Here is a 15,891-nt window from a genome sequence, read left to right as displayed (position 1 = left end):
AGCTGCAGCAATGAAATGACTCACTTTGTTGATTTCTGTAGAATTTACTCCACCTACGTGCAACATGCCGAAACGCTGTCTGCTGATTCCATCCTTCAAGTTTGTTATCAGCCTGTGTTTTTAACCCCTCAACCTTTTAGCTCCAGAAAAGCCTCCTCTCTGCAATATGCTTCCAATTATGAATCTTGTGAATATGGCGTCGGTGAAGCACCCTTCTGATTTATTGCACACTCAAGTCCAGTCATGTTCAGTGCATTTGCACATGAAGCCCTCCTGCTGCAGAGCTCAAGGGTCAGACATACACAACTGTTGACCTCTCGCAGGCTCATGTGCACCGTGTCACTCTGGAACTGATTGACAGGCAGAGATGACGGCTCGACAGCGAAGGCCACAGGGTGAGAAAAGCCGGTGTGGAACGAGGAGCTAAGCGCTGCATTAGCCTCCAGCTGTGAAGAAACTTTAAAACACAAGGGCGCGCAGAGAAAGTGAAAAGATAACTAATGAGGAAAAATGAAGCGGCCTCAACAACAAAATCACTCGGCTCATGGCTAGACACTTCACATCACTCTTCTCCTTTGTAACCATAGAACACTTTGTGGTGTTTTCACATGGGATAGCTCGGGCCATCTATTTGTAGTCAACAGCTAAATCCAAGCCCTGTGGACTGAAAACACATGCTCCACCAGTGAGTCACAGGGCACGAGAGAGCTCTCAATACAGTGGTGGCGCTTGGCCTGAGAAGCAATTCATCCCTGCAGACTAATATCCTGGCTTTTCCAGCTCACTTCCTGTTTCACGATGGCTCATGGACACCACACTGTGCGTCACAAAGGTTCTGTGGGACAATTCAGACAATTCAGACCTGCAGCAGCGACAACGCTGCTGCAGCTCTGTACAGCTTATTCTTTGCCCTGTGTGTTGTCAAATGTATTTTCTAGATTCTAGACATTTTCAGTTTGCAGTTGTTGCAGCAGATGTGAATCATCTGCCCCTGATATAGGTTTCTGCTGAAAAGTCCTCAGGGGCTTCAGCTCCCCACCAGACCTAACACCTTTCACACTGGATAAACACAAAACAAAAAAGAAACCCAAGTTTTATGTTAGAGGGTTGGTTATTACATGCAGGAAAAGGGACTCTCTAATTCCCCAGGGAGGGAAACCACCCATAAATCATCAAGCAATGAAAGTTTCCTCTCCAAACAGAGGGCTAAAACAAACTGAACACGGAACCCCTCAGCTCCACCTCTCCCCCATCCTTCACTTTGTCTCTCTCTCTCTCTTTCCTGGTAGGAATTTTTATGAGGAAAGAAGAGACATGGTGGTGCTGGACTAGGCTAAAGTAAAGAGGTGAATACTACAACATCAATCCTTTGCAGTGACCCTTTCCTTTAAAAAAATAAATAAAAGAACAAATGTTATTTTAGGAGCTTTTACACTAGATGCTCTAACAGCAGAAGGAAGACTGCTAACGCAACCCTGGTAACTCATAACATGTTGAGAACAAAAGAGCATTCTCCAATGCATGTTTTTCTGTGTTTGTTCTTCTGTTTGTTACTATACAGAGAATCCAAATGCTTTCACAAAGCCGTTCTGGCACCCAGAATTAAGATGGAATATAATCAAAGACGCTCCGAAGGACAATTTACCACAAACTGTCAATTCATATCACAAACTGTAAGCGAAGTAAACAGTTTTTTTCGGTACTCTCCCATGAAATGAAAGCAGTCTTTAATGTGTTTAATATTTGCGTCAGGTTGATTTCTGGCCAGATTTTGAATTTCAGCTGCTTTGAGTTTGATTTCACGGGTCCAAATGTGAATTGAGCTTTGTTGTACCAGAGGCAGCATGGCACAGTATTGCAAAAATAATAACCGTCACAGTGCGGCGTGTTGTGTGTTATGATGCTACCAGGATCGAACAACTCCTCAGGGCTGCTTTAACATGAAATGATGCGAGCCAAGTGTGCTGGAAAAGAGTAAACCTCCGGGACTGGAAGCTGTTTGTGCTGACCACCTGTGACACTTAGCAGCTGTTAAATGGTGAGATCCTGAACTAATCTGAACACTTAAATGAGAGGGCAAGGAGGGAGGGGGGCGCTATGATACACAGACTGCTACTGGTGCTTACTTTGTGATCAGCAGGTCAAACACAAAATGTTCCTAAAATACCACACTGTGTTAATCTGAGGGCTGGCCCCAACACCTGAGAATTTGTAGGATTAAAAGAAAACCCTCAAGCCACTTGGCAGTTTGTGTTGATGTTAATTATTGACAACAGGAGTTGATGAAAATCTGATGTTAGAGTATATTTTGTTGTAAACAGCTAAAACCATTTCACATTTTTAATCTATAAATTTACTTTACAATTTTTCAGTTTTAAATAGTAAATGATACTTTATACATAGAAAATAACGGTGATTAAATACTTGCTGAAGTCCTAAACTCTATGTCATGAAACATTTTATACTAAAGCCCCTACTTGTTGACAATAAAGAGCAAAATAAAGTTATAGAAGCGGTAGATGGAGGAGCAGGAGGAGTGCTACTGCCCTCGTGAGGTGAATTAAATTACTGCTGCCTATTAAATCAAAGTTCTGCTCAAGGAAAGCCAAGGTAGTTGTCCTGGAGAGTTATAATCCATACAAACTTAAAAGAACAGAGTATTATTAGAGTGCATAAATAAGAGCCACGGGGAGGAAGGTTTCTGAGTAGTCTGAAATAATATCTTTGTGAGATATTACCGCTGTGATTGGATCATATGGCTACATTTACCATCGCAAGTTAAGGTTTATAACCATTCCTGATTGTCCTTGGTGCAAGAAACAAAGCTGTCCACGTTCCTTTAATCTGAAGTGACTGTAATGGGAAACCAAAAGGAGTCAGGATCCACACATTCCCAAAATCTAAAACATTAATGCTTGTATGCTAACAAAAAAGGCCCTTAATGTTGATCAGTAAGTGTAAATGATTTAATTCCCCCTTAACCTGGCAGCTGCAGTGATCAATCCTAGCATTTACATGACTATAAAGTTATGAAGTTATTCAGGTCATGGTATATCAAAATAAAAGTTTGTTGTTTCTGGTGCTACAAGAAGACAAAATAACAACATAACAGTGTGGCCTAATGTGCTGTCAGGAATAATAATAATAAAAAAAATAATAATAATGATAATAATAATAATAAAAACAGTTATTAAAGGGCTCAGTAATGCGTTGACTTGTTTGTGCTATAAACCTGAATCAACAGAGCTGACCAGCTGAAACAGTAGCAGTGTCTCTCTCTAGTTTTTATTTTGAATTCCAATTAACAGCAGTGATGCCAAAACTATGCAAGTCTGCAGGACTACTATACTGAGAAAACACCCAGGTTGAATCAAGGATGGAAGGCATGCCTACTAAGACGTGAGTGGAAAAGCTTTAACAGAAACATGTCAGGAAGTGTAAAGAAAAATGGCAATATCCCTGACATGGTAAATGATGGAGGGCAACCAGAAAAGAGTAAATGCATCACACCTGTTGGGCTTGACTGGGGAACCTCTGTCCAGTTCAGTTCACTACTTTATTCCTGCAACTTTGCCCACCCAAACCTGATCATCTCACTAGTAAAAGCTGCTCCACACAGTCAAGGCAGCAGACAGCGCTGAGAGCATACCAGTCAGCCAACACATATTATCTAGGAAATTGTAAAAGTCCAGTGGGCATCTGGCAGTGAGGTTTCAGATTACAAACCACTGAAAATTTTTGCCCCAGCTCTCAGCAGTGGTCAGGTGCCATTAGCAACTTCTAAAATGATGTCTTCATATTTATTGTGCTACCAAATTCAAGCTTCCACTTCAGAGGAAAAAGAAGAAAGGCCCTCTCTAGAGCAGCATTTGGTTTGTCTGGCCTGGACACTGTGGAAACAAAAGACTACCCACTTCCTTTGTAGATATGAAAGGCTCATTCCAGGATCAAAAACAATGATTCGTAGTCACAAGTGGTTACACACAAATGAAATTCCATTTCTGCTGGAAATAGACACCCCTATATAATATACACTTGAGTGACACTGATCAGGCATAACATTACGACTACTGACAGGAGACAGTAAATAACATTGACGATCTTGTGACAATAAATGTTTGCTTCCATTTGGATCTGGCATTCTTGTGGATGTTACTTAGACATGTACCATCCACCCAGACCAGACCAGGTACTCCCACCCCATAGCAATGACACTCCTTGATGGCAGCAGCCATCCCCAGCAGGATGCAGCCTGACACATGCACACACACAAAAAAAGTTTAGGAACAACTAAAAAACACGAAGAACAGCACAAGGTGTTGACCTGGCCTCCAAATTCACTAAATCCCAAACTGATCAAGCATCTGTGGGATGCACTGGAACAAGCCTGATCCACAGAGGCCTCTCCCCTCAACACATAGGACCCAAAGGCCCCCACTAACAACATCCTGTTGACAGACACCACAGGACACCCTCAGAAGACCCATGTTCATTATCTGATGAGTCTGAACTGTTTAGGAGGCACAAGGGAGACCTACACAATATTAGGAAGGTGGTCATAGTGTTGTATCTGATTGGTGTATTTTCCTGGAAATCTTAAAGATCCAGCGTGAAGGATTTGGTGCCATCTTGCAGTGAGGTCACAAACAACTAAATACTCCTGCCTCAACCCTCCATTTCAGAGATAATCTACAGTGGCAGTCAAAATGATGCCTTGATATCTATTAACCACAAAATTCAAACTGCCACTTCAAAGTAAGGTTTGTCTGCCCTGGGCTACTGTAGAAACGTGGTAGAAGACTAGCCTAAAAAAAATGAATATGAATACTTCTTTCAGCTTCTGCTGACAGACACCATTACAAACTAGTACATTGTATCTGAGCCTTGGTTTGGCATTCAACTAAAATAAATTTCCTATTGCAAACACCTGTAAACATTAAGCTCTTAACTATCCGGCCCTTACTGTTATTGATGAGTCTATCGAATTTAATAATAAATAATAACTAAATTATTTATAATAAGTAAGTAGGCTATATCTTGTCCAGTCATTAGTTCAAACATCAAATATATTTAAACATCAGGAGAAAATGTTCCTTCGTTGTGAGCACCGTCACTCAGGTGAGTTCAGGTAACTCCTTGAAACAAGTTGAGAATTTGACAACAAACAAGGTTTAGGCTACAACAAAAACTGAGGCAAATGTACAATAAACACTGAACTTACATTCACATTGTGTCGCTCCGTGGATACTGAACGTGAATATTAGCGTTTGTTAGGCTAGCACCTTAGCTTTGTGGCAGTTGATGTATGCTAGATGCTAACACGTTAGAGATGCCCTCTATCTCCAACTTTAAAAGACAACTTAAAAATAATCTCCTACAAACCTATATCTAATATAAAACTGCCTCCTCATGGACTATTGGGATGTATGTGTATGATTGTATGTGTATGAAATGTTAAGTATCTATGTTATGTGTTTTAGTGCGCTCTACGTGCATTTATTCATTACCATCTGGTTTCAGGTGGTAATTTGTGTGATACCATTGCTTGTAGCTACCACTACCTTTTTCATGAACCATGGGCCCCCACCCATAAGCTTTTCTAGCTTCTTTGGGGGACCCATTCACTCTACCCATCTGTCTTTTTTATTCCTGTTGGATTATTGTAATGTCTCAACAGTGGTATGGTGAATAAACTAAACTAAAACTAAAACTAAAACAGCCTCCATCATCTTGTTTTGGTGTTTTTTTTGCCCCTAGCGGCCAAAAGATGCAACAACTTTATATGTGTTGAAGGAGACGGCTGAGGCTGCTGTAGTGCTGTGTCAACTGTCAAGCTACAATGAAATACACAAAAATTAAGATATATTAATTAAAATATGCTAAGAGGAATATAGCAATATGCCGAGAAAATATGTCAAATTAATACTAGCTAATGTTGTACCACAAGAGGTGCAATAATCTGATAAAGGGTCTAATTAGGCAAAACTACTTCAATTCATTACACCACCAGCTGTTACACATTTTCTGTACATTTTTATATTTTCCATTTACATTAATTCTTTATTCTGAATGCTATACTAATTCCCTACAAATTATGCCTTTACTTGTTATTCTTGTGCTATTTTTCTCTTTTTTACTGTAATGATCGTATTTCATTTAATTCTCTACATTTGCTTCACTTTAATTAAATGTTCTTCGACGTATCCCTTTGCCATCTGCTGAGGTTTCTGCAATGGATCAATTTCCACGAGCACTTTGAAACCACACCTTTCGCTTTTATTCTCATTCCAGGTTGTTCACACTTATCATCTTTTCTTGTATGAAAGAAAAAAAATAATCAATACGCCAAGACATCACGGTGAGATTGATTTCACTGCAACAGTGAAATCAGGAGCCAAATTTTTTGTCATCATGGCAATTTATCATGCTTTGGCTCATCACCAAATGAAACCACCCATCCTTTTGCGTTTCAGTACAAATGGCAGGAAGGCGTATCAAGGATTTGATAGAAGAACAGATCAATCATCATGCTGAAGACGTTCAGCTTTTATCTCTGACAAATGTCTTTTATTATTAATTAGATTTTTTTTTTTAACAACAAATATAGATTTTTTGTGTGTGCGTGTCAAACAGCTGAATGTAAAGCTGATCTTAGTGGAGCAGGCAGAAGACATGTTGCTTCTGCCAGTCTACGATCGTTACCTCTGAGGGTTATAACAGATATGGTTTATTCTTTTGATAAAAAGTGTAGTGAAACGGTGGAACCAGTTCAAGAAACACACAAGAACAGTCATTTCAAATGCCATTTATGTCACTGACTTTTCAAGAATCTAATACAAATGCATACACATACAATTCACCACCTAAAACCACATAGAACCACTAATGCAATAAACAGCACCGTACAAACAGAAAAAAAGAATTAGAGAAGTTGGCTTTCAGGCTTAGGAGGGGGTCATGTAGAGCCACAAGCAGCTCACATGCTCACAAACAAGTTCAGCTCATACGCATTCAAAAAAGCATCCAGTATGTACACACACACACGCACGCAGACACACACGCACACACACAGAGCTTATATAATACAGCTTTAAAAGAAGTGTGGCTGTAAAAAAAGGCATGTGGAGGAAGGGGGTTTGTTACAGTATACAATATGAAAGGGGAAACCGTGACAGCCAGCATGTACATGGAACACTTTTTCTTTTTTTTAACAGTTAAGCCAACTTTACTTAATATAAATATTCTTCATCCAAAAGTCAGTGCAGTGCCTTCTGCTCAGGCTTCACCTGGTCCTCATCCCCGGTCCATGTTATACCCAGTCTGTGCTAGACCTGGTCCACAAATTACTGTTTCCACTTTACACACAAATCTTTTTTTTTTTTCTTTTAAACATCAGTTTTTTCTTAGTTTTTTTTTTTTCAATGGTTTGTGTGTATCTATGTGTTGTTGTTTTTTTCCCAGTACCTCAAAAGTCCAGCTGTGAAGTACGAGTTTGTTTTCAACCAATTAGCCAATAGAAAAAGAGATCCTCAAATTTACAAATGTCCGTTTTTGTTTTTTCTCCTGAATTCCCTTTTTCTTTTTAATAAAAAAAAAAAAAAGAAGTTCACAGATGGAGCAGCTCTACTGGATTCCCCTGAAGAGACACATTGCAAAGACCATGGCAAAAAGCTGAGGAAAGAAAGAAAAAGGAAATATTTAGCACAAAGAAAGACACAGACCATTTAGGACTGGATTATTATTTCCTGTTGTTTAACTACTGGCTTCCATCTTTACTTAGTAATGAGTTCCTTTTGCCCAGCTTTTTACTGCTTGATACAACATGCATTACTTAAACAAAACCACCGCAGTCTCTTTTGAATATGTTTCCATATTATTTATTAAAAAACTCAAAGACATTTTTGATGTGAGGAAAAGGGCAAGAGAGGCCATAACAGCATAACTAGGACTAACTAATGCGGAGGACAGGGCTGACCATGCTATCTATAATCTGTAGCTAGGTGTATGTGAAGTGAATATACACGGTTTCATTACAAATACACTGCCTGGCCAAAAAAAAAATAAAAAGTTACACACTGATATTTTGTTGGACCACCTTTAGCTATGATACAGCACACATTCGCTGTGGCATTATTTTGATAAGCTTCTGCAATGTCACAAGATTTACTTCCATCCAGTGTTGCGTTCATTTTTCACCAAGATCTTGTATTGATGATGAGAGAGTCTGATGTGCTGGAGCAAAACCTTCTCCAGCACATCCCAAAGATTCTCAATGGGGTTAAGGTCTGGACTCTGTGGTGGCCAATCCATGTATGAAAATGATGTCTCATGCTCCCTGAACCACTCTTTCACAGTTTGAGCCCGATGAATCCTGGCAATATGCCTACTATATTTTAGTAGTTTCTACAATCTCCTTAGATGTTTTCTCAGCTTGATGCATGCCAATGATTTGACCCTTCTCTAACAAACTAACATCTTTTCCACAACCACAGGATGTGTCTTTTGACATGGTTGTTTATCCAATCCAATCATTCAAGGAGGCTCATACCCATTTGCTTAGTTAAATCCAGGTGGCGACTTTTCTTCTTTTTTTTTTGGACAGGCAGTGTATATACATTAAGATAATATTGTTTTCATTTCATTGGTTTATGTGCAAGTATCAAACTGTAAAAACAATTAAAATAAAGAAATAAAGGCAACTCTCTGAAGTTTTTAATCTAATCAACTCTTTGGCCATGGTGTACAGAATATTCTTATTTCTTTTGTGGTTACCATGTTTCACCACCAGGTGGCGATCTTGGTATACACAGAGCTTACCAATGAGGCGGACATATTCAGGTAAATAGCCTACAGTTAATGCAGAGTTGCGGATTTCTGAAAAGAATATTCAGATCACTGGAGGGGCAAAGAAAAAGCAGCATATTTTAAAACATCCTCATACCTCAATGGTTAGCACCACGATAGCCAGGGCTCCAGCCACATAGATGTACAGCTCAAAGTAGTCAACTACCGCAGAGTAACAGCCCTGTGGACACACAAAGATGTGACGCTCAGCACAGAATCAATAGGCAATAAACTTGCAGAATTACAGGGACAATTAAAGCAACATCAACGCTTCAACTGAGTGAGGCTTTGAACAAAGGCCTGGCTGAATGAGTGGGAAGCAGGGCCTCGAGCCTCAATGCCTTTTAATGAGAGCTCTTTGTGTGAATGAGCACAGAGAGGCACAGACTGTGGAAATCTCTCATTGTTCTAGTGTCTTGAAAAACAACAGGTGGAGAGTGCAGTAAAAACCTCTTCCTATCAGCTTGCACAGTAATTACACTCTTTGCACAAATGAGAGTGGACCCACACGGATGTGGGTGTGCGTGTGTCTAACTGTGAAACACATCTCATTTTCACATATTCATACACTTATTATCCTGCATTTGTCACACATGTATGTCCCACAAAATCTCCAACTAGCCAATGTAAGCACATATACTAACAGATACATACATGCATGCACAGGTGTCTCCGTGCTGTACCATATAGTGAGATGATCTCCCGTGACACCCAAAACACAGAAAAGCACTAATCAGCCATGGAGGAGTCAGCTGGTCCCTGGATGTCACCCCTCAACTGTCTACTGCTCTAATTAAGCCTGGAGGTGGTTTGGAAGGAGGAGAAAGAGAGAGAGAGAAAGAGAGAGAGAGAAAGAGAGAGAGAGAGAGAGAGAGAGAGAGAGAGAGACAGAGAGAGAGAGAGACAGAGAGAGAGAGGTTGACATGGTAGATGTCAGTAGTTACCTTGTTATTGCGGAACATCATATTGCCAGATAAGCACTGCTCCTGGCTGATGTAGGCAGACTCCCCGTCCTGAATGGCACGCTGGCAGCAGGCTTCTGGCACCACATGATTTTGGTTGATCAGCCTGAACAGGCTATCCTTAAAATCCTCTGGGCTGTTCACCCCACAGCAGTCAAACTGAAGGGAGGAGAGGAGAGAACAGGAGAAGAAGCCCTTATTTCTGAGTGCCTATTTGTGCACTGGCCTGTGGTCCACTGTGCACGACCACCAATCCAGCATGAATATTGACCTAAATGTCTAGGATTTATCTATAAAATATGGCTGTCTGACGCCTGGCTGTAGACCTTGCTGTTTCCACAGACTGATGGTGGAAGCATTGAGTCAGTAAAAGCTGCAGTATGTGAGCTCTTTGCCATGTGCACTGTGGCCTTACTGTAGTCATGATGGCATTCCATGTGGAGGTGAAGACGTCACTGTTGTTGTAGCCCTGATAATGTCTCTTCAGCTCCTTGGTGAAGTACTCTCTGGTCAGCTAAATCAACAGAAAGAGCACAGCAGAGTGTCACTACAGAGTTAAGTGTTACTTCAGATAACATCACTGTTCCCTCGGGCTGGGTGTCATTTTAACAGAGAACTGCGCCACATTCATACATCAAAGTCTGCTTAGAGGTCTTGGGTAGCTATACTGTCTATGTGAAAAATGTATAAAGTCGTATGTGGCTTCTAAGGAAGCTGCAGGAAGTTTGATAAAGTGCCTTGAGTAGCGTAACTTCAGGCAAGATCGTTTGGGACCGAAGACGTCTGAAAATAAAAAAATAAAAAATCCAGGGGTGTTGGGTTTAGCGGAAATAGGAACACTGAAGTGAAGGTATATGCAGTGTCACCGAGTTCTCTGCAACGTAGAGCAACATATAACGGTGTTGCTCAGATTTTACTGTCAGAAAATTGAACAGAAGTAGAGACTAAGGCTAAAGGTAACAGCTGCCGTTTGCTCAGCTGTCGTTTTGCTAATCTCTGCACAGTGACCCATGCCTGCAACAATCACGATGCAGGCAAGTTGTTTTAAGACAGTTACAGGAACTTGCCTTATCTCTGCTTGAAGATGACCGGAGGCTACAATAACTATTAAATCTCATAGAAAGCTAATGTGAACGAGTTGCATCCTGGGTGATGTATGCCTGTGAAGATTCTCAATGATCCAGGTCATGGTATATCTAGAAATTTAAAATAAACGAAAACAATGGCAATCGGACTCGTTTCATGTTTTCGTGAAGATGTTCCACCACTCACCCAAGTGGCTTATTCAGTTCTAGATTTGGTAATCTACTGAAGGTGCAAGATTTTGACAAGGAAGAAGAATTCATGGATTAAAAAAAATGATTTCATGTCTGGTTGATATCTAGTTTATTTCTACTTATTCATGCTAAGCCCAAAATTGTCATAGGGATATTAAATTAAAGAACAATAGAACAATACCTTAATAATGTTGTGCCAGAAATTGAGACATATATCATTTGAAGAAAAAACTCTGACGTGGTAAAAAACTGAGTAGTTTTGACATCTGACAACCAGCCCTGACACTTGTGATCAAAGGTGGAATCAATGCTGAGATAACTTACGTGTTCCCGAAATATGAAGGCTAGGATGGCAGCAGCCAGCTCTGCTAAGAAGATGAGCAGGATGAGCATGAAGAACTGCAATAAAACAAAAGAAAATAGGAATGTGAGAGAGAGTGTCAGTGCATGTCAGTATCTAAAAATCTCATTTTGGCTCCTGGCCTTCACTCAGCATTAACTATGCATGAGGCTCGAGGCACACAGGCAAATAGAAGGGCGTTTTGCTCTTTTGGCTTTCTGAGTCAAGCGTGGCAGTCCAAAAACTGACAGACAGAATAATCAACACACTTGCACACAAACAAGATCAGTAACAGAACTACATTTCAAATTTGTCAGCCAACTCACAAAGAGGAGCAGACACTTGTTTTCGCGGATGGCTCCACAGCAACCCAGGAAGCCCAGAAGAAAGAGCATGCCTCCCATCCCCAGAATGATGTAGACACCGGTAAATAGCAGGGGGTTGGCTGCTACGATTTCCCTGAACCCTGTGGGGTCCACCAGTACCCACACTCCCACTCCTAGGAGGAAAGATCCCCCCAGCTGATGAAAAAAAAAAGAGAAAGAAGACAAGCGTTAGATGAAACAGAAACGAACAGGCTCAGAAGACAGCTACGTCTCCCAAGTGACAAAAAAAAAAATCAACAAGAGACCATACAACGTAAAATATTTTCTTTCCACGACAACATGCTAATAATGCAAATAATGAACGGCTGGACTGAGAGTTGAAGCCGAGATAAAAAGGCTGGGTATCTGCAGCGCCTTGGTGGGGGTGTGAGTGGAGATATCTACCCTGCCTCAGCTAACCTCTCAACCTGCTTAAGAAATGCACAGCGCTGCAGCTTCCATCCTCTCCCATCCTCCCTTTCACTAGAACCCCATCTGCAGCTGCCGAGAGGTGACTCATGTGATTAAGGAAAGAAGGTATTGAGGTGGGGGGAGAGAGATCTGAGCCTCCAACATTTCTACCACAATCCCCTTCTTTCTGTCACAGGGAAGGGACCTCAGCTAGTGTAAATGAACACCACTGCAGCGCTGAAAGGGTTTGATATATAAGGAGAGGAGGCAGCCATTTTGAAAGCTCAGGTCCTAAAAATGCTGTTGAGTGTGAATGGTCATAGACAAACAACAAAAAAACAGTGAAAAACACTGGTTGTTACTGAGTGCTGCTAAGAGCCAAGTTCATTCTTTGCTCTGCTGGTTGCATTATTACCACAGCCTTGAACAACTGCTTTTGAGTAGAGCCTCTAAATGGTTTGGTTGCGCTTAATAAAGCAGGGAAAAGAGACAAACCTTTTCACTGTGACCCTCCCCCCTTTTACGGGTTCAGACTAACAGGATTACCCCTGATTGTCTGATCAAGACTGATAAACTCAGGTGCCAGTCACAAACTCCACATGGCACAGTGTGCCTCAGATGTGTGTCAGCACACTAAAATTTAATCAAAAGAGAATCTGATAGAATCAAGATTGCCTCATCTAATGAAATGCAAATGTGGCTCCATTAGTCAGTCGGGCAGGGAGCAGGGAGAAGCCCATCGAAAATCATTAGATTGACACTAACTTCAGAGCTAGCCAGATTAAGTGTCTGTGAGAACCAGATGAAAAATACTTACAAAGATGAGGAAATTGAAGACAAACATGAGGTACTTGATGCAGCTGAGACAATCCCCCTCCATGGTTGTCCCTCGCGCTGAAGCCTCTCCCTGCCCCTGAAAGAAAAACAGCATTAAACACAACATAAAATGAACCACTTAATTAATTGGGCCCAATGTTTACAGTACTGCCAAGAAGAGAATATTCTACAAAAACTTGCTTTATCAGTTGATTTGTTCCAATTAAAGAAAAAAAAAAATCAACTTAAATTATGCTTAGGCGCATTGACAGCTATATTTTGGGCATCACGGTGTCAGCCACTCAGATGCAATTCATTTTACCACACAATGTGACAACTTATTTAAATTTAAAATGTCCTCTCACAGTCAGATGGCCAGATTGCCTGTTGGCACTTCCTGTCTCTGGACAAATGGTGTCCCTGGGTTCAGTGTGACTCAAAGGGTTGTCTATTTCCGAGCATTTTAAGGATATGAGTCCTCACTAAGGTTCCTTGTGCATTAACTGAAAAGAGATGGCCTTCACTACAGAGCTTCTTGCTCTTAATGTAATGAGAGGCAGGTGCCCTCATGCTCCCGTCAGCCAACCCCCTGTCTGACATAAACACACTTTCCTTGATGAAAGCCCATCCTGGAAGCACTCCTGGTTAATGAAGAACACCTCTCCTGCATTAGAAGACAACATGCGTGTATCCATGACCCTATACACCTATATGTGTGATGCACCACGAAGCCTTCATTGAGGCTAATGTTTAACCATTCAAGCTGCAAATGAATAAGATTGTGCCCTCAGGGAGGGCTGGCGCTGTCTAAGGAATCATCTCTACATGTTCGTAAACAGTGAAGTGGAAACAATCTGTGGGGCAGCCATAATTGCAGTCTCATTGAAAGACGAAAATTAATTATTTGGCAAAAACGAAATGGCACTCTTTGCTTTGTACTTCTGATTATTAATTTGCTCTCCCATAGTGATAGCCAAGATTGAGGCTGAGCAACAAGCGGATTAAAAAGCGATTTATCGGCCGAATTGTAAATACGTTTTTGCAAGTACACACTACCACCTCCAAATTGAAAAGGAAAAAAAGTTAAAAAGCCTCGCATTTTAGTTCTTTTGTCTGCACGTCCATCAGATGTAATCTCATAAACTGTAGGCAGTCTCTCCACTGCTTCACGTGCTGTCAAAGGATTCCTCTGGGTGATCTCTCTGCTTCTCTGAGGCAATAGTGAAGTCTGGGTCATGATCGACAGCAGGTTTGATTCCTGCCCGTCTGCAGGGGCTCTGCAGTCGCTCAAATGACAAATTTTCAGGAGAAATAAACCGTAGCCTCTGCTCACCCCTGTTCAACTGCTGCTGCAATTATCTTACACAGAAGAATGGAAGTGGGTGAATAATAAAGCAAGAATCCATATCTTTTTCTGGTCTGTTTTTATTTCAAAATAGCATGCTGGCACTGTCTTTTTTATTCTGCTCCTAATTTGCTGTGAGCTCCAGAGAAAGCTTTTTTTTTTTTGTCAGGCTTGTGTAAGTTGCCGTGACAATAAAATTGAACAATACTGAAGATATGAAGGCAGTCTTTGTCTGCTGCAGGAGTGAGTTAACACGAATGAGAACTTTTCCTCTCCTAACCAGCCAGAGGGCTTATTATTTTTTCCTCTCCTCCTTTCCTCCCCAGACCCTGGAAATTGATTTAGAGCTATGGTTAAACACTTTCTGTAAATCATAATGATATGCTTAGGTATTGATTACCCTTCCTTATGGTACTCCGAGAGCTACCAACAGCCTCATTGCCTGAGATGGGTTTTAATTAACCCCTCCCTTTCCTAAGTCCCACTGAAAGGCCTAATGGAGGCACAGGAGGTCTTAATTGAGATTTGCATACATTACAGTTTCACAGAGAAGCACCAGAAAATGCCCGTTCTCATCCCTCCAGCTTTCAATCCCGACCCCTATGCAGAGTGCAAACTGTATTTATTGGAGCAGGGGATGAAGAGGAGGAACGAGGAGGGGGAGGAAGGGCTCGGCTGGAAAAACTCTCAGGGCACAGCTCAGTTCTTTTTCTCCAAACAAAATGTCTGATTTCTTTTCCAGCTACGCCCTTTTGCTCTTCGTTCCCATCTCAGGGTCAAACCGACTGTCAGATCTGGAGCCAATTTTCTTTTATGCATTAAAATGCATTGAATGCTTAAGAATGAAATGGGCTATACTGTACGGGCCTATCCAGGCTCCAAATAACAAGCCTATGGTGCAAACCGGCACTGTATAAATCAAACTGCCACTGAGACCCCAGAGAAAGTGCAGAGTAAACAAACTGGTCTTTCCCATGACTCCCCCGAGATCACAGGTCCTCATCGATCACAGCCCAGCCGTGGAGATCAGACCACTAAGTCTTTCTGAATATTCTGCAGAGTATATCATAGAGACGAGGGAAACATGGTTCACACCCCAGGAGCTGCAGCCTCGCGACAGGGTTGACAAATTGCTAGCAGATTAAAGGCAGATCCTCCTCAGGTATGTTGCTTTGCTAAGCTAGCAATGCATTAAAATAACGAGTTGTGTGGCATTATGTTTGTGTAGACTGGCAAAAATTCCCCATTATAAACAAACATGTCACATACAGCAGTAAGGAATACTGCGCTACTGTAAGTGCAGACACCGTGTTTGTTAGGAGGAAACAGTGCATGTCCTCAATCTGACAATCTAAGTGGCAGTCTTCGCCCTGAGGTATCCAGTAAGTGCCAACTCCATCTACATCTGCAGCGTCTCCTGTTACAGACACACAGCATGAAGATACCATTGTTTACTCTTTGTGAAGACTGATCAACAGCCAGCTTGAGTTGGAGTTGAGTTTAATAGTGAATTAATGAGAACTGATCCTAA

General features: G+C 41.3%; 1 protein-coding gene across 2 annotated transcripts in view; it reads right to left on the bottom strand.

Annotated features, from left to right (window-relative positions):
• Positions 1–6,643: 6,643 nt before the first annotated feature.
• The window catches only part of tspan18b (tetraspanin 18b), a 31,447-nt gene continuing 22,199 nt past the window's right edge, over positions 6,644–15,891 (bottom strand). For both annotated transcript variants that reach the window (XM_084555734.1, XM_084555735.1), the window contains 7 exons: positions 13,017–13,112; positions 11,750–11,944; positions 11,408–11,482; positions 10,222–10,320; positions 9,789–9,965; positions 8,942–9,025; positions 6,644–7,671 (listed from right to left, as the gene is read on the bottom strand). In XM_084555734.1, coding sequence (XP_084411860.1) covers positions 7,624–7,671; positions 8,942–9,025; positions 9,789–9,965; positions 10,222–10,320; positions 11,408–11,482; positions 11,750–11,944; positions 13,017–13,112 — 774 coding nt within the window. In that variant the 3' untranslated portion in view covers positions 6,644–7,623. The remainder of the gene's footprint in view (positions 7,672–8,941; positions 9,026–9,788; positions 9,966–10,221; positions 10,321–11,407; positions 11,483–11,749; positions 11,945–13,016; positions 13,113–15,891) is intronic.

This window comes from Chelon labrosus (genome assembly GCF_963514085.1).
Source record: "Chelon labrosus genome assembly, chromosome: 11".
Classification (NCBI taxonomy): domain Eukaryota; kingdom Metazoa; phylum Chordata; class Actinopteri; order Mugiliformes; family Mugilidae; genus Chelon; species Chelon labrosus.
Note: the sequence above shows the minus strand (reverse complement) of the source record. Positions and strands in the feature narration are given on the sequence as shown.